The sequence below is a fragment of the Arvicola amphibius genome, chromosome 8, assembly GCF_903992535.2.
Source record: "Arvicola amphibius chromosome 8, mArvAmp1.2, whole genome shotgun sequence".
Taxonomy (NCBI): domain Eukaryota; kingdom Metazoa; phylum Chordata; class Mammalia; order Rodentia; family Cricetidae; genus Arvicola; species Arvicola amphibius.
The window spans coordinates 80,395,451-80,422,548 of NC_052054.1; the positions used below are offsets into that span (position 1 = coordinate 80,395,451).

The 27,098-nt window shown below is 54.0% G+C and overlaps 3 protein-coding genes across 4 annotated transcripts; all 3 read right to left on the bottom strand.

Annotated features, from left to right (window-relative positions):
- Positions 1 to 335: 335 nt before the first annotated feature.
- Fxyd5 (FXYD domain containing ion transport regulator 5) lies at positions 336 to 10,361 on the bottom strand. The gene is made up of 9 exons (XM_038339719.2): positions 10,297 to 10,361; positions 9,585 to 9,645; positions 8,314 to 8,382; positions 7,371 to 7,433; positions 6,350 to 6,457; positions 4,287 to 4,364; positions 3,190 to 3,219; positions 3,014 to 3,088; positions 336 to 635 (listed from the first exon to the last, which is right to left on the bottom strand). Exons 2-9 carry the CDS (start codon positions 9,643 to 9,645, stop codon positions 586 to 588), a joined length of 534 nt encoding a protein of 177 aa, XP_038195647.1. The 5' UTR covers positions 10,297 to 10,361; the 3' UTR covers positions 336 to 585.
- A 123-nt stretch (positions 10,362 to 10,484) lies between these two features.
- Fxyd7 (FXYD domain containing ion transport regulator 7) lies at positions 10,485 to 19,783 on the bottom strand. Its single transcript, XM_038339863.1, has 6 exons — positions 19,653 to 19,783; positions 15,733 to 15,762; positions 13,548 to 13,622; positions 13,290 to 13,332; positions 13,148 to 13,188; positions 10,485 to 11,115 (listed from the first exon to the last, which is right to left on the bottom strand). Exons 1-6 carry the CDS (start codon positions 19,681 to 19,683, stop codon positions 11,093 to 11,095), a joined length of 243 nt encoding a protein of 80 aa, XP_038195791.1. The 5' UTR covers positions 19,684 to 19,783; the 3' UTR covers positions 10,485 to 11,092.
- A 188-nt stretch (positions 19,784 to 19,971) lies between these two features.
- On the bottom strand, positions 19,972 to 24,123 carry Fxyd1 (FXYD domain containing ion transport regulator 1). 2 transcript variants are annotated; one of them, XM_038339236.1, is made up of 8 exons: positions 23,981 to 24,123; positions 22,701 to 22,765; positions 22,260 to 22,292; positions 21,740 to 21,814; positions 21,349 to 21,385; positions 20,439 to 20,488; positions 20,235 to 20,289; positions 19,972 to 20,109 (listed from the first exon to the last, which is right to left on the bottom strand). In XM_038339236.1, exons 1-7 carry the CDS (start codon positions 23,983 to 23,985, stop codon positions 20,267 to 20,269), a joined length of 288 nt encoding a protein of 95 aa, XP_038195164.1. In that variant the 5' UTR covers positions 23,986 to 24,123; the 3' UTR covers positions 19,972 to 20,109; positions 20,235 to 20,266. The 2 variants fall into 2 exon arrangements, with proteins under 2 accessions (XP_038195164.1, XP_038195163.1); XM_038339235.1 differs by lacking the exon at positions 23,981 to 24,123 and adding an exon at positions 23,087 to 23,932.
- Between the last annotated feature and the right edge of the window lie 2,975 nt (positions 24,124 to 27,098).

Here is a 27,098-nt window from a genome sequence, read left to right on the forward strand (position 1 = left end):
AGGCCCCTCATGTGAGTTGGTAAGAGACAAAGCTTGGGGGTGCAGCGTACCTACACATCAGGTATCCTGAGGGGCAGAGGGACAGGGGTCCCCACTTCATCCTTATTTGTGCTCTGATACCCAGGTACGCTGGTTTTAACCCAAGTTCTGAAAGTGGGCTGGACCAGGGTCCTGCCTCACCCCCAAGGACCCTGGCCACATCCTCCTTCCCTGCACACACCAGGCCTTCCCTGTTGAGCATGTGGCACCCTTGCCTGCACCCAAGGACTCCGAGACCAAGCCAAGACTCTTCCTCCCACATCTGTGTTACAAACTCACAGAAGACAGAGACTGTGGAAGAAAAACCACTTGGATTTATCTGAACAGATTAGATAGGGGGCAGGGCAGGGCATGCCTGGGGAGCCACCCTCAGGGTGGGGAGGCCACCAGTCTAAGGCCTGGCTCCCTCCAGTGGCCTCTTCCTTTGAGAATCATTTTGTGTTGGCCACTCTGTAGGCTCTTGGGGCAGAGGGAGGCGCAGGGGGTGGTGAGCTGCTGTGGCATGGAGGTTCCAGCTGGGCTGCCCATCGGGGTGTCAGTCCCCACTCACCTGTGGCGATTCAGGCATACTCGGGACAACTGTCTACACTTCCCACCTGAAAGAAAAGGGACCAGTTCTCCCACGGGCTGGACACTGCATTGATTATTGAATGCTCGCTGGGAAGCACCTGGGGGACAGGTAGGACAGTCTCAGCCCTCAGGAAGCTCCCGGTCCACTTCATAAACATGAGAAAGGGGCCGGTGAGCTGGCTCAGCCAGTAAAGGTGCTTGCTGCTGAGCCACCCAACCTGAGTTCTATACACACACACACACTGAAGTAAATAAATGCAGGCGGGAGTGGAAGGGCCTAGGCAAAGGCCCTGGGATAGAAGGGCAGAGATGAGTTCAAAGAACAGGAGAGAGGCTGGGTCCTGGATCAGAGTCAGCTGGGCATGGGGTAGCGATTTTAAGAAGCCCCAGGCACATGGGAATACGGCAAGCCCACCAGCCTCTCTGGCCTCCTGTCCTGCCCTCCCTGCCTGTGTCACCGTGACCTCGTCTCACTGTTACCTCAGTGCCCAGCTCTGTTCTGCCCCTGGACCTCTGCAGATGCTGCTCCTTCCACCCAGGGAGGCTTTGTCACCTGGTCCTCAGGACAACCTGATTTCACCCCCTCCCCAGGCTCTTGCTTCACTGACAGGGGTTCCTCCAAGCTCCACCAAGCTCTGGAGCCCCCAGAGCAAGCCAGCCTTGCCAAGGCCTTGCGCTAAGTGTCAAGTGGTTTGGTCTGTCCCTCCAAATGCTCGTCTTAGAGCTGGGTCCTCAGTACTCAGTCTGGGAGGCAGGGTATGGGGTACCCAGGAAGTCATAGCTCTGTTCTCTGTCAGTTAATCCTCAGGAGAAGGAGTTGTGGTCTCCTCCCTGTTCTCTCACTTCCTGTCTTGTCATGTGACCTCTTCTGCTACCCACCCTCCCCCACCAGAGGTGGACATGGAGTCCTCCACCACTCTCCACTTTATTTTCTTTGAAGGCAGAGTGCTTTGTTGAACCTGGCACACACTGATTCAGCTAGGCTGCTTGGCTCTCGCTCTTCAGCATGGGGTGAAGGTGTCACGGACACATGCTGCACCCCCCGGGGGGGGGGCTGGGCATCTGAATTCAGGTCCTCACTAGCACTTTACCCACTGATAGCTCCCAGGCCCCTTGGGTCCCTTCTTAAGTTATAAACTAGAATAAGCACTACCGTATGTCGCTCCCCACATTTGGTCACAGCAATGAGAAAAGCACCCAGCAGAGCTCCCAGCATTGAATAAAATCGGAGGGAGCGGGGCGAAGACGGGGCTGGGGGAGGGACGGGGATGCGACTTAGGTGGTACAAAGCTTGCTCAGCACACTCAAGTGATGGGTTTGATAGTGGGGCATTAACCAAGTGTGCCTATAAGCCTATAATCTAAGCACTTGGAAGGTGGAGGCAGGAGGACCAGAAGTTCAACATTAGTCATTTCGTTTTTTGAGGGAGAGGATCCAAGTTTGTTTTCCTGGACCCATACCCATATAGGGAGGCTTACATCTCCTGCAACTCCAGCTCCAGGGGATCCAACACTATCTTTCGACTGCCATAGGAATCGGCACTCACACACGCACGCACACACACAGACACACACCTATACACATTTTTTTGGTTTTTCGAGACAGGGTTTTGCTGTATATATCAAGCTTGTCCTGGAACTAGCTCATATAGACCAGGCTGGCCTCGAACTCACAGGGATTGGCCTGCCTCTGCCTCTCAAGTGTTGGGACTAAAAGCATGTGCCACCACCACCCAGTTTACACATAATTTAAAAACAAAAACAAACCCTTTTAAAAAAAAGATGTTCAAGGCCATTTTTGCTACATAGAAAGGTCAAAGCTAGCCTGGGCTACATGAGATCCTGTCTCAAAAAACAAGCAAACAAACAAAAACTGCTGAGCTGAGTGGCACACACACCTGTCTCAACCCTCAGGAGGCTGAGGAGGAAGGTTTGTGAGTTGGAGGCCAGCCTGGGCTGCACAGTGAGACCCTGTCTCAAAAAGAAAAAAGTGAAGTCTGTTTTCTCATCTCCCAAACGAAGCCGTCCCTTGGCTTGCAGTGAATCAGAATGTGGTGGGCATATTATATTAGCAGTCAGCTGAGTCTGCGTGTCTTCTCTGTGTTCCCTTGCCTCTCTCATCTGGACACCATGAAAAGCCCAGAAAGACTAACATGGTAAGGGGAAGCGATCAGCACCCTGGGAACAGCGCCCCCTGCTGACTCAGTCCAGCTGCAACCAGAAGACCGTCCCCGCGGGGCCTCGCCAGCTCCCACAGGGCAGGCGAGGAGCTAAGTCACAGCTGTGGGGGACCTGAGTTTGCACAGCCTCGCCCAAGGTGGTTTCAAGACCCTGACCCTCAGTCCCCAGGGCGCCCCGCCCCACCCCGAGTCCCGGTGCCCCTTCTGCCCAAGCCCCACTCTCACTGGTGAGAATGATAATGCCGGTGATGAACAGCACTGCTGCCACCAGGAGTCCCCGCTTCCTGAGAGTGAAATCATCTGTGGAGACGGAAGTGGAGGTGTCAGGTCAGGTCAGGGGGTCTTTGTCCCTCCTCCCCTTATCTCCAGTGGTATGCGTGTTGGGGTAGGGGGCTACTTACCGTAGTAGAAGGGGTTGTTCTCATTCGAGGCTAGAGGGAACAGACAAATGTGAGTCAGAGCTGGGCAGAGGTTTGTAGTGTAAACTAGGGGGCAAGGACACCTCAGACTCAGCCTGTAAGGCCTTAGAACGGAAATGGAAATCCTCCGTGTGACGTGCCATGTGGCTCCCATGAACCTCCGCCCCTCACTCTGTCTCACTCTTGACATCCGCTGGCCTTCCTGCTCTTGAGTCCAAGCAGACAGTCCCTCACCTTAGGTCCTTTCTAGGAACAGCCTTCCCCTAGACACCTACAGGGCCTCTCCGACACTTCCCGTACTAGGAAGCCTTCCTTCCTCGGTGCTGTATATGAGACGCTCCCCAACTATTCTCGTATCCCCAATTTCACTCTGTTTTTCTTGATAACAGATGAAAACTTACCCGATATATCAGAACCCCAATTATTATACGCTGTGCTCTCCCACTAACGTGTCAGCTTCAAGGGAGGGGGGCTCTCACTATATAGCCCAGGCTGTCATGGAACTTGCTGTGTAATCCAGGCTGGCCTCAAACTTGCAGGCATCTTTCTTCCCTGCTTTCCAGGTAAAGATTACAGGGCTGCACCACCATGCCCATCAACAGAAGAGATACCTGTCTGTCTTGTTAGTGGCTGCCTGGCACACACATGACTCTGGGATGAATACACAGGTGAATGGGTGACCTGGGCATATGGCTTCTATGTCTTCACGTGGGGGTTTGGTAGGCAGGAAGTGGAGATCAGGAGGGGAAGAATCAAGGCTACCAAATGGAGTCCTTGCTGGTCCACAAGTGATCTTAGGTGTGTAAGCCAGTCTCTAGCTGTTATAAGAGCCACCCAGCTACACCCAGCCTGAATTTCAATTTTCAGAATTCAGAGCTCAGAAAGCAGCCACCCAAACGCGCTGAGGTGGTGACCTGGCTTTTTCAGCCATTTAGGCACATGCTGCCATCTGCCCAGTCAGACATCACCGCATTCCTACCCTCTGTCAGCCTCCTCCAGGGCATGAGCCCTTCAGACTTCCCCACACAGAGCAGAAACTAAAGGACACCTGTTACTGGTCAGGACAAGGAGGTACTAACCGTGTAAATTGGGTAAGTAGAACCACACTTCATCTTTGGTTGGGCTTGGAGACCCCATCTCAGGGGGTGCTGTGGTACCTTCAGGTGATAGGCAGAAAAAAACGGTCAGAAGACAAGGCAGGAGGGGCAGAGACAGGGGTGTGGATGTAATAATGGGGCTACATCTGTGCATCTGGGGGACAGCGCCCAGGCACCTCCCACCGACACTCTGGCAACAAGCATCTGCCTGCACCCCGAGGCAAGACCAGCTGCTCAGCCCCAAGTGTACCCCTCTCCTTGAACGCAAACCCAAGCGGAGAAGTCAGGATTTTATGGACTTGGTCCCCATTGTCCTGGAAACATACTTATTGAAGATATTGTGAGCATTCCCTCTGATTTGGAACTAAAAATGGCAGGGCATTCTCTTTTTAATATTAATTTAATTAAAAAATTTGGAGACGCCGGGCGGTGGTGGCGCACGCCTTTAATCCCAGCACTCGGGAGGCAGAGGCAGACGGATCTCTGTGAGTTCGAGGCCAGCCTGGTCTACAAGAGCTAGTTCCAGGACAGGCTCCAAAGCCACAGAGAAACTCTGTCTCGAAAAACCAAAAAAAAAAAAAAAAAAAAAAAATTGGAGACAGGGTCTGCCATGCTGGCCTCACGTTCTCTCTTCCACTTCTGCCTCCCGAGTTCTGATATCACGTGAGGATTAGGGGGTCATCTCCTGCCTCAGTTTCAGCTCGGGCCCCTCTCCTGGCACCTGCTATCACTGTCAACCTGCCGGTCTAGAGGAAACTACTTCCTGATTCCAGGCTGGGTGGACTTTTCCAGCCTCAAGGTAGGGGAAACAAGGCCCCATTGACCAATCAGAATGGCCTACTTTTCAGGCTTCCTTTGGGTCAAACAAGGACATGTGATCTCAACCAGGCCAATAAGAGTCAATTCCAGGCTCATGGGAAAGAGTTGGGTGTCTCCTAGCTGCCCAAGTATGGGACATCTTTGCCACCAAGAAGGAAAGAGAATGTTGACAGCAGAGACCCGAGGGAGCAATTCAGACACCCACAGTTCCTGGTCCAGCTGGGCCTGATGCTTTGTCTTCAGATTTTACAGAACTGAGCCAATGACATCTTTTTTAAGAGAGATATTTTGCAACTGAAAAGATTCTGCTGTAACAGAAAAAAAGACTCAAAGGAAACCCACAACTCCATTTCTCAGCGCCAACCAGCCCAGAAATAGGGAAATGACAGCCAGTCAGCTCGTCTATTGCACAGAGTTGCTTGCTACAGAGTGGCTTCTCAAGGATCTGAGAAGGTCTTCCACACAGAGGCATTGAACTTTAACTCTGGACAGCTTCACATACACTCACACACTCATACACACACTCACATGATGGAGAACTCTCATTGGTTAATAAAGAAACTGCCTTGGCTTTTTGATAGGGCAGGATTTAGATAGGTGGAGTAGACAGAACAGAATGCTGGGAAGAAGGGAAGTTAGTCAGATGCCATGCCTCTCCTCTCTGAGACAGACCCCATGGAGCCAGCCGCCAGGTCAGACATACTGAGTCTTTCCCAGTAAGCCACCACTTTGTGGTGCTACACACATTACTAAATATGGGTTAAAGCAAGATGTGAGAATTAGCTAATAAGAGGCTGAAACTAATGGGCCAGGCAATGTTTAGATGAATACAGTTTGTGTGTTGTTATTTCGGGGCATAAGCTAGCCAGGTGGCTGGGAGCTGGGTGGCAGGTACACAGCCCGCTGCTCCTCACTACATTCACACACAGAGAAGCACACTCTCACACACATACACTCATGCACAGGCACACTCATACACACACATGCACACACTCACGCACAGACACCCTCACACATACACACATGTGCACTCACCCCCCTCCCTCACACGCACACACCCATCTACGGACACACTCATACACACGCATGAACTCACCCCCCCCCACCAGAGCTTATTAGCCATTCCCCAGGCACGCACTTTAAGAAAGGCACTCGGGGGAATGCTGACCCAGAACGGAGGAAATTAAACAAAACCCAGAGGCTGCTGCTGTCAGCCAAGGCTCTACCTTTCTCTCTGCTCGTGTGTGTCCCTGGCTGTGCAGCCGGGTTCATGGTGTCCATTCCTGTCGGTTGCTGGATCTCGGTTTTGGCCTCTGTCTGGCTTTGTGTGGCTTCTGCTCCAGTGGGAAGACAAGGAGGGGAGGACAGAAGTGGGGATGAGATGGCCACAGGACTGCCAGGCAGGGCTTCCTCCGCATTGTGGTAGACACAGTCTAAAATACCAGGCGTTGCTTTATTTTGTTGGGGTGGGGGCCCTTTGACCACTGCAGGAGAGTGAAATGTGTGTCCATGTCCACTACCAGGACAACTTTTCTTTAAAAACAGAACCATGTAGCCCAGGCTGATTTTAAGTTTTTGTCTTCTTGCTGCAACTTTCTGTGTGCTGGCATAAAACAATTTATACTTAATGTGGGGGGATACTAAGGATTGAACTCAGAGCCTTGCACATGACCAGTATGCTATCACAGAGTCCCCGCCCCTCACTGGGGGATTCAGGGCAGGGGCTCTACCACTGAGCCACACCCCAGCCCGTCACTTGGGGATTCTAGGCAGGGGCTCTACCACTGAGCCATGTCTCCAGCATCATTAATTGTTAACTGAAGAAATGATAAAGAACACTCTAAATTATGTTATACCCCAAGAAAAAGTACAATAATTACTTGAGAAACAACTTTTAGGGAGATACAGAGCTGAATGGAAGCCACGGCAGAGCAGGCACTGGGAGTGTCTGTAAAGAGCGAGTGTTCAACTTTGAAAACGGGTCAACTTAAAAAGATTATTTTGTTTTTAAGTCAATGGAATCAGATGCCAAATAGGCACAGGGAGCTTGTAATGCCAGCACTCCAGAGGCTGAGGCAGGAGGATTACCCTGAGTTCAAGGCCTCCCTGGGCTACAAGGCAGTAGTGTCTGGACAAGATAAACATTGAGTGGAGCTGGCAAGGGTCCAGAGCTGCGGTGGGCTGGTAAGCAAGGAAACTTCAGATGTGAGAGGAGGGGTGCATTGTGGCCCCTCCCACCCCACTCACCATCAGTGTCCCAGATGGAAATGGGAGGGGTAGGCTGGACTTCTGGGATGGTTTCATCTGGAACTGGGGTAAAAACAGGGTCAGAGAGAGAAGTGGGAAGGGAGCAGCAGAGAGTTTCCTCAGGTGGAGACTGGAGTGTTTCCATAGCAACTCCATCTTTTTTCCAATGTGTGTACACGTGCAATGGGGGCGCGGGGGCAGAGGCAATCTCCACCGTCTTTCCGTGAGAGCCACCCACCTTCTTTAAGACAGGGTCTCTCATCGGTTCGGAACTCACCAGGTAAGCTAGGCTGGCGAGCCCTAGGGGTCCATCTGCCCCTACCTCTCCACCTTGGGATTTGCAGCCATTATGCCTGGCCTTTCACGTGCGTGCGTTCTGGGCACTGAACTTGGGTCCTTATGTCTGTGAGGCGAGCCTTTCACTGGACTGCCTTCAGCTCATTTTGAGGTGATGAGAAGAATTCAGGGCCTATGATAAGCACTCAAACATGATGCCCAGGTCTCCCCTGCCTCCAGACCGTGAGTGAGACTCAGAAGCTCTTTCCAGAAAAGAGGGTTTGACTCAGTTTCCCAAACCTCCCCGACCACCAACCAGTATCAGCTGCTCTAATAAGAGGCCTCGGGCTGGGCACTCAGGAGGTGGGCCGTGCTGGAAACATCCTCTTCCCGCCCCCTGCTGGCTTTAGATTCTTCTAGATGAGAACCTGACTGAGGATGGACCCAACACAGAGGACCCAAAAGCAAGAGTTGGTTGTTAGGTCCCCGACCATAGCATTTAAGCTACGTCAGGCCATGCCTGAAGCTCAATCCCTGACTTTTTTTTTTTTAAAAAAAATCTTTTTCAGTTACATGACTGTAAATTTCCCTGTTTGGTCCGAGTGCAGTGGCGTCGTTACCTGCAGTGAGAATTTTACAGACCTGTATCACTTTCCACTTTCCTTACCTGGGACTGGAGTATTCGCGGAATTCTGGTCCATCGCAGAACCTGGTGTGGCCTTTGCTGGCGTCTGCCCTGGGGAACCAAGGCTGAACCGTCAGAAGGGGCCTCATACTACCCTCTGGACCACCGTGCCTGACCTTCTGAAGTCTCCTTGGTAGTTTGAAGGTCCTGACTCCCAGGGGAACCAGCCTTGCTGGGTGACTCCATGATCCTAAGAATGCATTAAGCCTGGCCTTTGCACATCCATGCAGGTTAGCCTCATGGAGAGGCCCAGTGGTAGAGCAAGCCAGGGCCATGGCTTCAGATTCTGCTCCCAGCCACCTCCTCCTCGCTGTGTGTCCCGAACCACTGAAGCCCCCCCTCTTTGCCTCATCTGAAAAGTGTGAGATAGTAACTGACTGCGGCCCCTACCCTGTAGGCAGCTCCTCACTGTTTACGGGGCTAGACCCTGTCACCTCCCACTGGGGTGCCCAGAAGCTTCTCTCTAGCCTCCTGTAGCCGGAAGGAACCTGTGAGGACACCCAAGTCAGGACAGATCCTGAAGGCTCAGAGCCCAGGTCAGCTGCACCTCATTCTAGGGAAAGCCAAAATGTTCACCTGGTCCCCCAGTTCTCCTGCCTCCGGTCCCACCACCTCTTCTCATTGACTTCACCCCAACCCAGCCTGCCACTGTGTCTCAGACTCACACAGGCAGCCGCTGCCCCTTCTCGTATCCCCACACTTGCTCACTGAGCATCAGTTTACCATCCATACAATGAGCGTGGTGCCACATAGAATGGACCTAACGAAGCATAAGTGAGCTAAGGCACCAGACACGCTGGCGAGTGCCACCTGGCCTGTCGCTGTTGAGAAGAGCTTTCCAGGTGAGGCTCAGGGTCTCCTACTCTGTCCACTAGCCCCACCTGGACCCCTTTGCATGAGTGTAGTCTCAGAAAACCCCCACAGTTCTGCTTTCCTGGGAGCCTGGGGTTTCCTGGCTGCCTAGGAGAAAACTGACACCAATCTACCAGCCAAGTCAAACTCAACAAGTCCTTCTCAGAGGTGAAAGGGAGGGCGCTCAGCAAGGCAGGCTCCAGCCAGACTCTCTGGAAACAGGCACCAGAGGTGTGAAGTGTCCGAAGAGGGTTCAACCCTGGAGCCCGCCTCACCACCCCCACTTCCTGGTGCCAGCTCACTGCGCGCCAGGAGCATGAGAAGATGGAACTGAGCATTCAGTCTTCAGTTACTCGTACCTAGCCGCCCACTGAGGCTGGGGGTGGGGGCCCCCGTCTTACCTCTGCTGGGCAGAATCAGGGCGACAAAGGTGAGCAGACGCAAACAACTGGACGGTGACATCTGTGGGTGAGTGGAGGCGAAGGTGAGTGAGGCATGGTCCCTCTGCGGCCTCAACCCCTCCGTGGAGCAGTCCGGCTCCCCCTCACCCCCGGCTTCAAGGACTCTCTGGTACCTGCCTCTGGGAAGGGATGCTTTCTAGAGCCCCAAGCCACCATCTCCTTCTTCCAAAAGCTGATCCCCAAAGAAAACCAGAAGCGTCAGCTGAGCCTGGTCTCCCGACACCCCTGAGGCCGAGAAGCCGCTCCCTGCTCCTGGAGCTGGAGCTCAGCTTCCTCGCCGGTGATTCCCTGGCAAAGGAAGCCTGGGGCCCCGCTGTGGTGTCTGCTCCCTCGGGGACCGGAGCCCAGAGCAGTGGGGCCCGGAGGGGAAGAGGAAGGGTGACTAATGCAAGGCTGCACTCAGAGGAAAAAGTGAGCTGGTGTCCGGCTGCCCTGCAGGCACCACCGCACCCATACTGGGAATATCACTGAGGGACCTGTCTGCCCGGGACCGAGAGACTCAGCTCTGGGGAGACTGAGGCAGGATGTGTGCCCACAGAGGAACCAGGGTGAATGCCAGGCAAAGAGGCATCGAGGCTCCCCCCCTCCCCCAAGCTGCTTCCCACCTGCATGCGTGGCCCTCAGCAAGAGGTAGAGCAAAGAAGCGACTTACGTCGGAGCCCAGGGTCTCTAGCTTGGAGTGCGAGAGTCCCGCGTGGGAGCTGCCTCGGGGCGGAGGGTGTGGCCAGGGGCGCGGGCGCGGGCGCGGGCGGGCGGGGACCAGAGCAGCTCAGTCATTTCCTCTCCCGCTTCCAGGCCCCACAGGCAGGGGTGGGAACAGGAGCGGTGGAGGGTGATGGGGGACTGAGGGCGGTGGCCTCCACTGGAGGGTCTGGGGGACACAGATGGAGACAAGGGTAAAGGGAAGGGAAGGCCCCTTGGGAAGGTCTGGAGGAAAGGATGTAGTGAGAAGAGGAGGCCCTTGAGGAGGAGAAGGAGGAAAAAGAAGAGGAGGAAGGAAGAAACAGCACAACCACCTCAGCCCCCCACCCAGTCCTTGGGTGCCCACAGACGACAACACACAGACAGAACGGGGGAAAAACGAATGCACATTTATTAAGCTTAACACGTGGACCCTGAGGGGACAGCCGGGAAGGTCCTGGAGAAGAAGACCAGGAAATGCAGGAGGAAGGGAAATGAGGATCCCAGGGAACTGGGGACAGACTCCTGGATCCCAGGAGCTGGAGGCCTGAGTCTCTGGGTCTGGGGAGCAAATGGGCTCTTTGGGGGATCGTCGTTGCCAAGGCCTGGGGAAGGACAGCGGGGTGCAGTGGCTCCTGCCTTGGGGTGGGTGTGGCGGCTCATTGGGGGCATACTCCCCGGCGCCAGGCTGGGTCCCCACCGCCTTCACCCGGTCCTCGGGCTCCAGCGCTCCGGCCAGGGACAGCAGTGGAGAACTGCAGAAGGTCCTACACGCCGCCACCTCCAGGTGCTGGGAACAGAAGAGAATCCACGTTAGTGACCCAAGTGAGGGAAAGTACCAGAGTCCAGGGATGGCCTTTCTCTGGCTAGGCTTGGGGAATCCACTTATCTTCCCATTCCCTCATATCTGGTCACAATGGGAACATCTTCATTGCTGCTGTCTGTTCCATTCCGGGCACAGAGTAAGGGAACCTAGCTGTGGTTGACACCTAAGGCTAACCTGGGTATTCCTGGGTGCTTAAAATCTCCTTGGCAGAAAGAGGCCCCACCTCACGCTACAACCCCAGGCTCCTTTTCTACATAGGCTCTGGAGAACCCGAACATCGAGCAGGCATCCTCCAGGCCTCCACTTCCGTTCCAGGACAGGCCACCTTTGTTCTCCTGCCTCAGCTAAGGCTGGGACAAACCCCTGCCCCGGCACCACAGGGACACCGCTGATGTTCCTAACTCTCATTAAGAAGACGTGAAATAGCCGGGCGGTGGTGGCGCACGCCTTTAATCCCAGCACTCGGGAGGCAGAGGCAGGCGGATCTCTGAGTTCAAGGCCAGCCTGGTCTACAAGAGCTAGTTCCAGGACAGGCTCTAGAAACTACAGGGAAACCCTGTCTCGAAAAACAAAAAAAAAAAAAAAAAAAAAAAAAAAGAAGACGTGAAATAAGATCTAATTTCTCCCCCAGCCTCCCCCGTGTAACCTAACTCCTCAGAGCTCCGCCCTTTGTCCGGAGATGATGGGAAGCTAGCCTAGTGGCTCACACCTGCAACCCCAGCACTTGGGAGGCTGAGGCAGGAGGACTGCTGTAAGTTTGAGGTTGGCCTGGGCTACACAGTGAGTTCTTGGATAGCCAGGGCTAAGTAGACACTGTAAGAGGTAGAGAGTCCCGGCTCTGCTATTTTGTTACTCCTCTAAAGTCCTTAGAAAGGAGGTAATTCTGCTAACAAACACCCCAAAGCCTCCCTCTGAACTTCTCACCATCTGCAGCCTCCCTTCCCCTCCCCCTCCACAGCCCCCCCCCACTTTCCAGCCCATCTTTATCATCTTCCTGTCCCCGTGCGCTGACTCTCCATGTCCTCCTCCCCTCTCCTCTACACTGGTTTCCTCTTCCCTCACTTCTTTCCAGCTGGAATCTTTTTGGCTTTTTCTTGTTTTTGAGACACAGTCTCATGTAGCCCAGGCTGCCCTCTAGCCTTCTCTATTGCTAGGAATGGCCCCAAACTCCTGACTCTCCTGGACAGTGCCCAGTGGAGGCGGTGCTTGGCATTAGACCCAGGGCCTCACGCATGGAGGCCAGCATCCCCAGCAGCATGCCCTTCCAAACCTCATCTTTTGTGCTGTTGTCGTTTTTGGTGTTGCTATTGTTTGTTTGCTTTGTTTTTACGAGGCAGGGTCTCACTCCGCAGCCCTGGCTAGCCTGGGGTTCACGGAGACACACCCTCCTTGCTCCCCATCCAAGCACTGGGATTTAAAAGGTATACACCACCATTCTTGTTTTCCCTCCATCTTTAAATCTGTATTCCTTTTTTTTTTTTTTTTTTTTTTTTTTTTTTTTTGAGACACGGTTTCTCCATGTAGCTATGGAGCCTGTCCTGGAACTCACTCCGTAGACCAGGCTGGCCTTGAACTCACAGAGATCTACCTGCCTCTGCTTTCTGAGTGCTGGGATTAAAGGCCTGTGCCACCACTGCCAGGCTAAAATCTGTATCCTATGCTTCTTCTGAGTGCCTTTACTCAGAAGCCCAGCCTCTCTTCCTTCCCTCTCCTGCCCTTCCTCTTCCCATGGGTTCACTGGAAGGTAGAGGTGCCTGTATGGGTTTCCCTAGTTGGATGCTTACATCCTTGCAGACTTCCCCAGCTAACCCCACCCACCAAGCTTTCTGACTCTTGCACTTCCTTAGGACGTCCTTGAGATATTGCTGGAATCCCCCCTCTGCAACTTTGTCCCCCAAAGGACCTAGAATCAGCTGCAGCCTGGTGGGGCCCTGGGCTCTGTCCTCCCAGGTAGCTTTCTAAGGATCCTGCTAGTGTCCTCCAAAGCCATGCTCACCTGAGGAGGGCAGTTCCGACTTACAGGATTTGCATGTTGGGCTGTGGAGAGAGAGAGAGAGGAGCAGGAAGTTTAACAGGGTGGCTAGGGTCCCTGGGCCCTATGTTAGGGGTCTCCATCCCAGTTCCCCAGGCGGCCCCACCTCTCAGACCTGGAGTCGGCCTTCCTGCACTTCACCTTCTTGCCTGTTAGGAAAGAAATAGCGGGGAACAATGTGGGTAGGGTAGGAAGAGACAGGGCAGGGCGAGCAGGGGACCTTCACAGGTAAGGATGGGAAGGGTGGGGCCAGCAGGGAGCCCTCAAAGATGGAAGAGAGGAACCTTTGCAACTGGGGATAGGGTGGGGGTGGGCAGGAGAGCCTCTAAGGTGGGGACACACCCCACAAGTGGGGAGCACTTACTGAGGATGATGATGATCCCCAGTACGAACATGATAGTGGCCAGGGTCATCCCCACAGTCTGCACGGTGGCATAGTCTAAGGGAGACAGGGGTACCTTAGGGCACGGCAGCTCAGCCCAGCCTGAGGCTCAAGTCAGTGGCCCAACAGGACAGGAAAGCTGCCAGATCAGTCCACCAACTCCACCAGGGACCAAGGGAGGACCCAAATTGCCTGAGCCAGCCTAAGACCTAAGACCTTTGTGTCTCTCTACCCTCCACCCTCCTTCCCAATGCTGCTCTTCTGGGATCTCACACTAGACACAGAGCTCCATCAGCTGCCCCTTCTCGGGTCTTCCATGGTCAGGGCCTAGACTATCCCAGCAGACCTCTCGATGGTCTTGCTGCCCTGACTCCACTCTCCCTCCTGCAGCAACAAGAACCTTATTACTCCCAGTCAGACCAGGGGCCTGCATAGGCCTCCCAAGTGCCCCTCCCCCGTATTCCAATCAAAAACCAAGGTAAGTCAAGATTCGAACCTCAGAGTTGTCTTACGACTCTTCCCAAGATGCTTCTCTGATTATTTCAGGGCATGAGCCCATAGTCCTGGTCCTAACCCATGGGGATGCTGAGCACTATTTGTTACTGAGGCAGGCAGCAGCCTCGCCTGACTAACACAGTTCATCTAGCACAGATGTGGATGACCTAGCCCTGATTCTACCCAGGATTCACACTGCCCCCATCTTCTCATCAGTCCTCTGATTAGCTGTATAAACCCCTAATCCTAGAGCATGCCTGCCATTCTGCCTCAGGAACTTTGCACCACCTGCTTCTTCTACCTGAGGCTCCATGCACTTGACTTCCTCACCAACCTGTGGGTTTAGCTGAAATGTCCCATTTAAAAGCCTCATGGTCTCCTGAGGTCCCAGCTCTCTTTAACCCCATTCCCTCTTTGAATTTCTTTCATAAGAATTTATTCCTTGGAGACCGGGTCTCACTGCATAGTGCAGACTGATTTCAAACTCACAATCCCCCTGCCTCAGCCTCCTGAATGCTGGGATGAATTGCTCTTGTCTGTTATACATGTGTGATAAGTAGGTAAGCAGGAGGCTGCCAGGGCAGAAAGGCTGGCCTAGAAACCGCCCCATGGTGTCTCCGGAGCCAGGTACGGGGCCTAGCACCCACCCAGCACACACAGGCTTCTAGGGGAGGGGACGGTGGAGCACCTGCTGTGTACACCCTGCGTCTGCCCTTCAGCAGCTGGCTCCGATGCTGTGATCAAGCATTCACCAACCAACAAAAATTGCTAACAAACAAAGCCACACACAAATCCCCAAGTCACGGCAGGGTGTGGTGTGGCTGCTCCTGCTGGGGACTCGGGGACAGCCTCCTAGGGAACAGTCAATATCTGATCCGAGGCCAACAAGGAGAGGAGCCTTAGCTCACTGTGTGGGGGAGGGGGAAAAGGGTCATGTTCCTGGCAGAAGAAACAGTAAGTCCAAAGGCCCTGAGGTTACTAGTAAGGACCTTGGCCTATGAGGGAGTCTGTATTCATGAGTAAAGATGGAGTGGATCAGGAGACAGAAAATGGGAGGGAGGGAAATTCAGGCTAGATTTCTGATCTGCCAGAGCCAGGGCTTCAGAGTCTTAGGGATAAGAAAAAGGTGTCATTATGGTAACTCTTCCCATGGTCCTCCTAATGGGAACCATTGCTGAACCTTATTTATAGGAGGGTCCAGAGAGGCAAAGTTGCTTGCCCTCGGCCACACAGCTAGAAGTGGATAAATTAAGATTCAAACCTCAGAGCCATTTGACAGCTCTTCACAAGTGGCTCCTCTGCTTATTTCCGCTCACGAGCCCATAATCCAGGGAGGTGCTGAGTATTATTTGCTATGGAGGCAGGCAGCAGCCTCCTTCAACTGATGGAGTTCATCTAGCACTGATACAGGGATTCCTTTGCCCTTCCCAGGTCTCTTCCTAGTCTCCAAACAGGCAGCCTTAGGTGGGTGCCTGCCGATCCCAGTTAATCTCTACCCTGAACCCAAGAGAAAACAGGTTTTACAAGGTTCACAGTCCCCATCCTCCCTTCCTCAACCTGGCTCTGCCCTCCAAAGACCCCTTCAGTGAGCCATAGCCACGTGACCACACAGCTGACTGTCCACGTCCTGGAGTCCCTGCTGAAGCTTCCCAGCACAAGATCCAACACTCACCATAGTAAAATGGATCTGTTTCTTCAGGAACTGTGGGGAAGAAGACAGAGAAGAGGGGGAGACATGTTTCAGTGCTGACTTGCTGGACATCTTTGAGGACTAAGATGGGCAAACTGTTTCTTTATGGGACTTGGCGTAGGAAGCTCCGCGATTGTGGGTGATACCGCCTCTCAGTAGACACATGGGATGCTCTCCAGACCCAATCACTCTGTCAGTGCCACATCCTGCAGAGTGTACCACCTGCCCAGTTGTGCATGACAGTTCTGGTCCTAAGCCCCTCAGTTATTCTGTGAAACACACATGCATGTGCACATTCATGCACACACATGCATACACACATACATATGTACACATGCACACATGAACAGTCATGCACGCACACATGCATGCATACACATGCCCGCACACACATGCATGCACACGTGCACACACTGGACCCACCAGAGCCCAGTCTCACAAGAGGACCACCAGATGGATGCATTCTTTGGCTTTCCGTGAAGACTCCCTTAACCCTCCCAGTCATCCTAGGGTCCCTGAGGTTGTGAGGCTGCCCCCTGCAGGGCTTTCCCATTGGCTTAGGCTGTCACCAAAGCCCATATGGGCAACCTGTGCTGACTTATATCTGTCACCTAAGATATCAGCAGTTTGGAGAGTTGAGATCAATCTTGTGGTAACTTGTGCTCTTCTGTAAATGGATCTTTTCCACCACATGAAACAGAAGGCCCTTAGGTCTCAGAGGTTGGGTTCCTCCAACCTAAGATAGTGCACATACATGTGTGCGTGCGTGTGTGTGTGTGTGTGTGTGTGTGCCTTTTTCAGTCTCTTGCATTTGTCCTAAACCCCTTCCAGCAGACTAGGAGAGGCGGACATGGTGGTCCTAACCCATACCCCAGCACTTGGAAGAATAAGACAGGATAGAGACATCAAAGGCAGCCTGGGCTACAAGGAGACCCTGCCAGGTAGAGAGGGAGCTCAGAACATCCTTCCAGTGTAAGATGTCCACCCTGGCCAGTCCTGGTAGCACACGCCTTTAATCCCAACACTCGGGAGGCAGAGGAAGGTGGATCTCTGAAAGTCTAAGGCCAGCCTGGTCTACATAGTGAGTTCCAGACCAGCTGAGGGCACATCGTAAAACCCTGTCAGCTTCTCCCTGCAACTCTCACCACATTCTGCCCTGTCTCCAGCAAATTCTGCAGCTTGTGGAAGGGGGCAGTGATGACACCGGTGTTTCTCTCCCCCTTTCTGGGTTCTCCTGGAACTGGGTGGGGCTGTGTCTTTAAAGACGACCAATGAATACTCAAGATGACAAGTGCTTTAGTTGACTCTGGGGTGTGGAGACCTCCTGCCTCTTTGTCTACATGTCCACAAGTTAGCAATGCTTCCTAGTGGCCTTCCTCCACTGAGACTTTTGGTACTATGTGTTACCAGTACTACCTGGAGCCTAAAACTGACCGATAGAGCTGGTTTATCTGGTGTGTCCTTCCCAGGTCTCTGTTCCCACTCTAAAGAAGTCCTGGCTTGGTGCCTACGTATCTTTAGCATTTGTCAACTGAATTGTTGTTTGGGAAATGTGGTTTAGTTTTGCCTTTTTGGGGGGGACAGGATCTCACTATGTAGTCCAGGATGGTCCTAAGCTCATATCCCTCCTGCTTCTGCCTTCAGGATGCTGAGATGTCCCGCATGCACCACCACACCTGCCTCCTATCTTTCAGGCAATAGAAAAAACAAATAATACAAATTTTCCATTTGTGGTGGTGACAAAAAATAAAGCCCACTGACGTTTGTTTTTTTAAGAAGTTAATTCTCTGAAGGAAAAAAAATCTTAAATAAACAGCAATAAAAGGAACTTTCTAATAGGGCAAAACTCAGATGCATACAGTGGAGCCACTGGGCTGCATTTTAGCTTCACCACAGATTGAGCAGACTGGTCTCTGCAGTTCAGTCTGGTTTCAAGGAGTTTTCTGGAATGAATGAATGAGTAAATGAGTGATGAGAGGACCTCCGAGCCTGCAGGTGACTGCATCAAAAGCTGAGGATCTTTCCATCTCCTGGTTTCCCATACATCCCTTCTCCAGGTGGTTGTCTAGCCCAACATCTTCCTGGGCTTCTCCAAAGATCCCCTGCGGGTCCCTGACCATGGCAGTCCCAGTCTTCAGGGTGTGGTTGGCTTAAGGGTGGAGCCAAGAGGCAGGAGAAGCGATGTTCACCACCCTTGGCCAGTTGCCAGGGAGAGATCAAGAAGGAGGTGGTTGCTATGGTAACCAGGGCATCTTGCGAGGTGATTGGGGTCCTGGCACTTTAGTCTGGGTGGGGTTCTGTGTGAGGTCTGGTGGCTGGGTCAATCTTAACTCCCCTCTTTACCCCTGCAGACCTGGCTTCTGGCCAAGCTGAGTGTCTTTGCTCCCAAAAATAGGGACCTAGAACCCAGGTGTGCCCACATCGCCGCCGTTCTGCACATCCCTGATTCTCCCTCTTGTTCTCTGGCAAGAACCGCATCTCCCTTCCCTCCCTCAGCAATTCATTAATTTGTTTCCGTAAGCTGCATGTGAAGAATGCACCGGAGCTTTTCCTCCCCTGGGGTTTCCCAAGTCCTGCGGTCCCCTATCAGGCTGTGACAGGGAGAAGGGGATTGGCGAGGCATCTGCCCTCCCACCTCTACTCGTCTGCTACCATCGATCCTGCTAACCACCACCTCTGCGAAAAAGAAACCCTGGGCTCCCGCCAGACCTGCTCGCTCAGTCCTGCCCACTTCTCCCTGGGGTGGCTCCCAGCCTCTGCAGCCCCTCACCCCCGCCCTGCCCGGAATTCTGCAGCTAGGGCTCTGCACAGCAGCCAACCTCCCACCCACCCCCTGCCTGATGGGAAAGAGGTTAGGGAAGGTGCCATGAGAGTGGAATTGGGGTTCCCTCTACCGCTAGGAGCTCCGCAGCACCCCCGATACTCTGCCTTACCCCCAGCCGGGTACAGGCATCCTAACACTAGCTCCTCTGCAGGGAGGGATCAGGAAGCCACGGAGAGGAGGATGTTTAAGCCTGAGCACGCAGATCTGGGTTAATAGGTGCTAAGTGCAAATACAGTGCGACTGAATGTGCGGAGACAAGTATGTCTCCCAGATGAGACCAAAGTACATGTGAGCTGGGGAGGGGATCCCCGACATTCCTTTCCCACCCTGCGCGTGTTCACTGCAGTGCAGCAGCCCCACCCGTTCCCCCTCCCTCCATACTTGTCTATAGTCCTCTGTCTCAGTGTCTCTACGTCTGAAAATTGCCCTCTCTTCCTTTCTGTCTGTCTCTCTATCTCTCTGTCTCCTCCCAACTCTGCATCTCTGAGAGACTGTCACCTGGGTTTTTGTGCCTCTGGCTGTCCTGTTTCTCTTGGTCTCTATCTCTTTCAAGCTTTCTTAGCTCATCTCTTACCACACCACTACCAGCCTCTTCCCCTTTCAACAGTCCCTCTGGTCCTTTAGCATTTGCCTGTCAGGGAGTTCAGGAAATATCCACACTATACTAGGCAGTCATGGGATAATGACCCCTTTAACTGGCCCACCTCAGGGTGCTGAAGTCTTCCAGAACCTCTCTGGCTGCAGGCAGGATCCATCAGCTCCCACCCTTAAATTCCCATCTCTTCCCTTTAGCTTCCACCGCTATGCTGGACCAGGCACCCGGTTGCCATAGCAACCTGTCCGAGCATCCTTTCTCTTGGGACTGTCACTCTCTAATCATAGGTCCTGTACAGGTTGCCCAAGAAACACCAAGGGGTGTCAAGGAATGCGCTGTTGGGCTTCTGCCCATGATCGGGGCAGACATTTCCCCTTCCTCTCCCTTTCATTATGGGATTAACCCCACATCCTGTCCTCTGAGCTCTTAGATCCAGGGTCCCCCCACCTCCATACTAGCACCCATTCCCTAGGCGACGCTCACCTTTTGTGGGGCTCTGTGTTGGGGTGGCCATTCTGAGCCGGAGCAGGGGGATGCTGAATGCTGAGGCAGCGAAGGCGCGGCTGCAGCAGCTGGAAGCAGGACAGACTGATGTGGGGGGGTAAGGTGGGGGAGCCCTGGTAGGGCGGGGGGCCTGTAGCCAATGGGGGCCCGGAGAGCCCGCCCCCGTCCAGGCCATCCCCCGCCCCCGCCCCGCCCACTGCTGACATCCCCGCCCCTTTCCCAAGGGTGGGGGCGCCCCCTGCCGGGGCCAAGGGGCCCCGGGGTTTTCGCACAAGAGGCACTGAGATCAATCAAGAGCTATCAAGAGGAAAAACCGAGTTTTATTTGAGGTCTTAGCAGTGAGGGGTGTCCGACAGGCAGGGCTGAGGCAAGGGACACTGGAGGTGGCCACGGGCAAGCAGCTGGGTTGGGAGAGGAGTCAGGTGTCAAGGGAGTCCTGTGGGGGTGAAGGGAGTGAATGGCAAGCAGAGACCCCGAGCTCTCCTCGCCACTCTCCCACTCTGGAACTGTGCCCCTCTGCTTCCCTCCTTCCCTCCCAGCTCAGTCCATCAGCTGCAGGACCTGGCTGAGTTTCCCGAAGCCAGGTGGAGGTTCTACCGCCTGCGGGTGGACAGACCTGAGGGGGACACAGAGTTCAGGGTGAGGGGGGAACGTCAACCCGGAGTAACTCCCAGCCAAACCCATCGTGCTGAGCGCCCAGGAAGAGGGGTTCTTGGAAACAGCAGCCCCGCAACCCCCCCCCCCCCGCAGTGTCCACGAACTCACGGCGGATGGAGCTGCGGAAAGTTCCCTCCTCTTCATCGGGTTCCCCAGTTCTGGGAAAGGACAAACAGAAGAGTTCGGATGGACCAGGAGAGGCTGTCGCTTCCGCGAAGCCCCCAGTGCAGGCTTTATTTCCCAAATCGCACCGGGGACTTGGATATGGGCACGGTCCATCCAAATCAAGAAGCGCTCTGCTGCTGTTTCGGGATGAGGCAGGAGGTGCTCCCAGCCGGCCATGGTGAAGGCCTCCGGGATGTTGGGGAAGGGACTTAACATTGTTGGGGAGAGGGGCAGTCACAGGGTCTTGGGAGACAGCCCTGATGGTAATTGGGTCCAGTGAATGACCCTAAGTCACCTTACCTCCCGTGCCTCAGTTTCCTCATCTGCAAAACGGGATTGATGATGGTACCCACCTCATCCAGGTGGGGTGAGGGGTACATAACAGGGAAGGAAGCAGCACCTGGCGCGTGGTGTGCACTCAGGCATGCCAGAGGGTGGTATGGAGGCATCTGTGATCGTCTTAGCACGCAGAAGGCATGCCTACGTTGCCTGCGCTTTAAAGGTTTATTTCGAGAGGGATCCTGCGCGAGGATGGGGACTGGAGCTAAACTGGGCCGCCCTGTGAGGTGATCTCATTTCAGCACGGCAGATCCTGCCCAGCTTCGCTTCACTATGCCTGAGTTTCCGTCTGCCGAGCTGGTGGGAGCCCAGCGCCCCCACTGGCTGGGAACTGGGCCAAGTAAAGAGCGGGCTTGACCATCGCTTGGGTCCAGGAGCTTGACTTGGAATTTGGCACACGCTAAAGGCTTAATACGTGGTTCGTGTTTGACTGCAGAATGGGTGCGCTTGCCGCCTCTCCCCAACCGCCTCTCCACTGCGGGAGGAGAGAGGAAGGCCCGGAGGGAGCACTCACCTCTGTTGTTGGTTGAATTTGCACCGACATCTCTTGCCTGTGGAGTGGGAGGGTATAGGCTGAGCTTTCCTCAAGCTCCCGCATCCCCAGGCTCTTCTCCAAACTCGGGAGGCCGCGGGGGTGGGGCGTGGGGCGGGGCTGGAGGAAGGGTAGGGTGTGGGGGCGTGGTCGAGCATGGGGGCGTGGTCTGGAGGGATGGGGCGGGAGATGAGGGGCATGGCTTAAAGTGGGGTGTGGTCTGTGTGGGGCGAGGTTGGAGTTGGGGTGGGATGTAAGAGATGTGGTTGAAGGCTGAGCCTGTGTGGGTAGGGCAAGTTGTGAGCGTCGTTGGGAGCGGGCTTGGGGAGGAAAGTCTGGAGGCAGGGCCGAGAAGGCAGGTGCAGACACTCACTAAGGATGATAAGGATGCCCAGGATGAAGAGGATCCCAGCGATGGTGAGGCCGCCAATCCTCAGTGTGTGGTAATCTGTGGATAGCCCCGAGGAGAATAACCCGTAGGGGAAGAGGGATCCAATGGGGAAGAGTATGCAGGGCAAAGGGGAAAAGAAGGGGGAGGGAAGGACAGATGTGTGAGAGAAGAGAAGGAGCGGATGTGTGAAAGGAGAGGGCAGGGCAGAGGAAAGAGGGAGAGAGGGAGAGAAGAAGAGGGGAGGGTAGCCGGAAAAGGGAAGGTTGGAGAGGAGGGTGCCACCAAAAGTGGAGGCAATAGGGGATGGGGCCCCTGATACTGAGAAACCAGTACAAACGAGACAAGGAGAGCAAAAGACAGGCAAAGGAGTCTAAGACAAGCAGGGCAGGAGAAAGTGAAGAATGAGAGAGAGAGAAAGAGAGAGAGAGAGAGAGAGAGAGAGAGAGAGAGAGGGAGAGAAACACCAGTCCCTCTCTCCAAACCCCACAGTAGCTTTCCTCACCGTAGGTGAACGGATCCGGTTCCTGTGGACCTTCTAGAAATAAAAATAAAAATGAACGTTTGAGTATCTCTTGGGGTTGGTGACAGGGAGAAGCATAGCAGGACCGACCTTCTTGGGCTGGGATTTTGGGTGCTACCGGACCACAGACAGACTGCCAGGCTATTCTGTATCCTAGAAACCTCCTGTGGTGACCCAGTACCCTGATATCTTACAGATTCCATGAACCAGAGACCCAGCTTCTATCCACTCCCCCTTCTGTGTAACTCAGGTATCCTCCTCTCTCCCCCAAACACCAGCCGTGACCAGAGCTTGTGTGGTGATGCTTGATTTCCAGTAACACAATTCCTTTAGTTTGCGGTCTCCCACCTGGTTTTCTCAGGGGTCTTCTCCTCCCTCTGACACCCACAGGGCTGAGGCAGAGGGCATCTCCTTTGGACTCACCTGCATTGGCCATGGTGAGAAGACACACGCAGAGAGCCAGGATGTAGCTGGGAGATGCCATTGCCCTAAGGAATCAGCCAGGGTCAAGAAATGTCCTCTCCCCTGCTTGCCTCCCCTCCTTGGAAGGGCCTGAGCCCACAGGGTTAGGTCAAGGACAGCCGAAGGACTTGAGGGAGGAGTGTCAGCCATTCAACTTAGTTGCCCGAGAAATGAAGGCTCCCCAGCTTCACAGGAACCATGTCACTGAAACAACTCCATAATGGGGATCAGGAGACAGGCCACACAGCACACACAGCATCAAGACAGGGTGGGGAGACACACAGCCCTCGGGCGGCCTCCCGCAGGCCACCCCCACCAACAGTTGGTCCCAGAGTCCCAAAACCTACCCTTGTAAGGGAAGCAAGCTGCCTCTGGACACTGGTGGAAAAGCTGAGACAGACAGCAGGACACGCCCAGGCCCACCTGCCCCTATACACCTCAACCAGTAGTCTCTCTGGATCCTGACAGTCCCGGCTCTCCTGCCCTCGGCTGCCTGCCCGCTCTCTCCCTGACCCTGGGTATAAATATCTCCCACTTCACTCTGGAGGAATTCGCTGCACACAGGCCACCATGGCAACAGACCCCCCCTCCTGAAGACTCGGGGGGTCCTGTATAAAGCTGCTGGGGTGAGGCTCAGCAAGGAGCCACATCCCCCCAGGCCACCCCATCTCCTTTCCTGGAAGCTGTGAGAAAAGGGGGACAGTGCCCCTCCCTTGGCCCTCCCCTGGATGACATCTTTCATAACAAGACAACATTAGGCAAGTGAGTGACAAGAGGCCCATGCCAGTGGGCCTGAGAGAAGATAGATGTCTGGTTGAGAGACACATATGAGTACAGACACACTTATGTGTGGGTGCACACACACGCATACACACACCAAGAACAGGTGTGGCTGGAATGGAGACAGACAAAACACCCTCTCCCCAAACTACTGATTGGAGGAACACAGGGTGTAGGCATAAGCACATATTCCTCCGGGCCCTCTGTGCCCCAAAGAGTGACAGAAAAAGACCTACACAAATGAGTATTCAAGCCTCAATCCCAGCCAGGGGTCTCACACAGCAGCCACTGAAAAAGGGAGGAGTCAACGGCTCTCCCGCCCCTGTGCAACCAGTCCCCATGCTCTCCTCCCTCTTGGGTCAGGCCTGCCTGAGAAGCCACAGGCTGGCCACTCTTGTTCCCAAAATAGGCCTCCCAACTAGGGGAGCAGAGGCCTGGAGGGAGGGCTGGGCGATGCTCACCCCATTCACGCTGTCCCTGCTGACAGGAGACCCCCAAATGTCCAGCTGTGCACCCTGGGAGCTAAGCACTTTAGACCCCCTGGCCCAGAACTGGACGCTCCACCCCCGCAGGGTTTCCTCCTGGCCCCACCCCACTCTTGCCCTCCCCAACAAGCAACTGAAACTGGAGCCCAGGCTGGAGGGGGGCCAGGGGGCGGCCCCCAGCCCAGACCGCCCTGGCCCGCTAGATTAACTCTCTCAGCACAGCCCCGGAGCAGCGTGTGGCTGCATGTGGACTGACATGTGTAAAGTGTGTGTGTGTGTGTGTGTGTGTGTGCAAGCGTGTGTGCACACACACACAACACAACACAAATACAAACCTGTGTCTAGACCAAAGTCAGAGAATGTTTTCTGCTAGGATTCCTGGGAATTGGCCCAGCTGGGGCCTAAGGTCACACAACCTAAGTGCTTACGAGGGCACTGACCTCCGACCCAGTGTTCTGCCAGCTTTTGATAACTAGCTTTTTATTTTAAATGTGTGGTGCTTCAGTTTTGTATGTGTATTGTGTGTTGCTGACTCGGATTCACCAGGAGTAACACACACGCATACACCAAAGTCACAGACACCTAGCTAGCTCACTAGCCCTTTAACACGAGACCCAAAGCGTGGCCAGCATGTTTGTACACACAACAGCTTATCTGTACACACGTACTCTCTCTCTCTCTCTCTCTCTCTCTCTCTCTCTCTCTCTCTCTCTCTCTCTCTCTCTCTCTCTCTTTCTCTCTCTCTCTCTATCTGGGCAGATACAGCCAGGATATAACCAGTAGATGGGTCTGGTAGTACACTCAGGAAGCAGAGGCAGGAAGATCAGGAGTTCAAGGTCAGCCTGGCCTGCAGAGTGAGCTACAGAAAGAGCGACACAGAGAGACACACACTCCTTCTCATAAAAAGGACATTGCTGTGCCTCTGACAATCTTACACGCAGCTGCACACTACCCCATACAGCCCACAGGAACACATTCAAAGACAGACTCACACCCAGTACTTCTGTTCCCACACCACAAGGAGATGAGCGCTGTGGTGAGCAGCCCGTAGGAATGTGGGCACACCAGCGTATTGACAGTGGGGGCTCCTCTTCCACACGGCTGTCTCCAGCCCACACACTGTGCACAGACCAGTGGTATATACAGTCACAGATGACGACCTGTGGGCATGTCACGGTCCATACAGTCACAGACACACAGACACGCAGGGCCACACGCTCCAAAGCCACAGACAGGCACTTGATCTTGAACTTCCCGTTCCCTGAGCTCAAGTAATCCTGATGGTGCTATGGGGAAAACACTTTCAACATCTTCACAGGCCAGACAGCTTCCCAGGCTTTAGAGACAGAGAAACCGGCATGCGTGGGGGAGGGGGGGCAGGCATGGGTTCACAACTCCTTGCTGTGTGACCTTTGACCTTGGGCAGCTCTTGAGACCTCACTGTTGCTTGGCTGTCTTGGGCTACAGAATGGAGAAGCCTCTGACATACTTGCAACTCCTGGCCAGGCTCAGAGGGCCACGAACTTGATTTTTTCTTGTCATCTCCATTTTAGAGACCGGTAAACTAAGGTCTAGATAACTGATTTTCCTTAAGCCTCCCCACTGGTAGAAATGTCCCCAGCCTCAGGCAAACAGCAGCCCAGACACCGTGCTCTACAGACAGGAGCTTAGCCCTGTCACGGACACAAGCCTAGCCTCAGATATTTCTCGGTTCCACAACCTTCTTCTACCCAGGTTGTCCCAGCATCCCTGGTTACAGCACTGTGAGGGTGCTGGGGGGCGGGCAGTCAACCTGCCTGGCTAGCTTCCCTTGCTTACAGAGTGGCTCTGAAGTGCTCTGTGCCCCAAGGTGGAACAGCTCTGTCCTTTTGATCCTTTCTTGCTGTGTGATGCTATGATGGTGGCAGCCTGTCTGGAGCTCAGTTGTCCCTTCTGTAAAATGGAAAGAACAGCAGGATTCCCCACAGAGGGAGGAGGTGTGATTATCTAGAACAATCCACACGAAGCAGTGAAAACTGGTGCATGTTCTGCAAGGCCAGTGCACATGGTGAATGTTTGCTTTTACCAAGTTACCCCTGTCTTCGCTGTAAAAGCCATCTTTCTTGTGATGTACTGGAGGAAGAACCTGCCAGAATGATTCAGGCTTGCCACTGTCCCCTTTGGATTCCTTGCAGAAACTTTTAAATTGCTCTCTTCTGTGTGTTTGTTTGTTTGTTTGTTTGTTTGTTTGAGACAGGCTCTTATTTCACACACCCAGGCTGGCCTGAACTCACTATGTAGCCTAGACTAGTCTCCAACCGGAGATCCTCCTGCCTCCCCCTTCTGAGTGCTGCAGATACAAGTGTCCCCGCCACTCTGAGTGCTGCAGATAGGGTGTGCCCACCACTCTGAGCGGTGCAGATGTGGTGTGACCGCTAGTCTGAGCCTTTCTTAGTGTACTCCCCTGTAGGACTGATAATGTGGCTTGGTTAGCAGAGTGCTTTCTTAGCACTCACGGAGTCCTGGGCTTAGTCCTTAGCACTGGAGGAGTGATCTCACCTGGGAGTGAGCACCACTGTGCTGATTCCCAGAGGAGGAGGCAGGAGGGCTGGGAGTTCAAGGTCATCCATGGCCAGCCTGAGTTATGTGAGGTCCTGTCTAGAATAATTGCCCCCATGCCTGCTTGAACCCCAGAGATGGGAGCTGTTTCGTTAGCCACTGAGCCACCTCCTCAGTCGGGGCATAGATGGCATGAATAATTCCATTGACAAATGAGGATGCTGAGGAGCAGAGAGGTTGAGTAACTTGACTGAGGCAACACAGCCTGGGCTGGACCCAGGACCTGTTTGGCTCCAGTACTCCAATGCATCTTAGTGGCAAGAGGCTTGGTGTTCCTCAGCCTTTTGACCCCAGGCAACTAAGTGGTTGTTTCTACTAAGCTAGACATAACTGGTTTTGTGAAGCTAATCATTTGAAAGTCTTGTGCCTCCGTTTCCCCATTTTGGAGCAGGGATTGTAAAGCAGTAACAGTACTGACCTACCTCCCCACTTCACAGAGCTGCTGTGACGTCAGTGAGCTGACACGTGTAAAACCTGGCACACAGTTGAGCGTGGT

Excerpts from the sequence above, each read along its gene's own strand:
- Fxyd5 (XM_038339719.2), bottom strand. The coding sequence starts at position 9,645 with ATGTCACCGTCCAGTTGTTTGCGTCTGCTCACCTTTGTCGCCCTGATT. Across the intron at positions 6,458-7,370 it reads TTCCATCTGGGACACTGATG|AAGCCACACAAAGCCAGACA; the intron begins GTGAGTGGGGTG and ends CCACTGGAGCAG. Across the intron at positions 636-3,013 it reads CGGCATTATCATTCTCACCA|GTGGGAAGTGTAGACAGTTG; the intron begins GTGAGAGTGGGG and ends CTTTTCTTTCAG.
- Fxyd7 (XM_038339863.1), bottom strand. The coding sequence starts at position 19,683 with ATGGCCACCCCAACACAGAGCCCCACAAAAG. Across the intron at positions 13,333-13,547 it reads GGGGATCATCATCATCCTCA|GCAAGAAGGTGAAGTGCAGG; the intron begins GTAAGTGCTCCC and ends CTTTCCTAACAG. Across the intron at positions 13,189-13,289 it reads GCCGACTCCAGGTCTGAGAG|CCCAACATGCAAATCCTGTA; the intron begins GTGGGGCCGCCT and ends CTCTCTCCACAG.
- Fxyd1 (XM_038339235.1), bottom strand. The coding sequence starts at position 23,481 with ATGAAAGATGTCATCCAGGGGAGGGCCAAGGGAGGGGCACTGTCCCCC. Across the intron at positions 21,815-22,259 it reads ACCGGATCCGTTCACCTACG|ATTACCACACACTGAGGATT; the intron begins GTGAGGAAAGCT and ends GGCTATCCACAG. Across the intron at positions 21,386-21,739 it reads GGGCATCCTTATCATCCTTA|GCAAGAGATGTCGGTGCAAA; the intron begins GTGAGTGTCTGC and ends CCCACTCCACAG.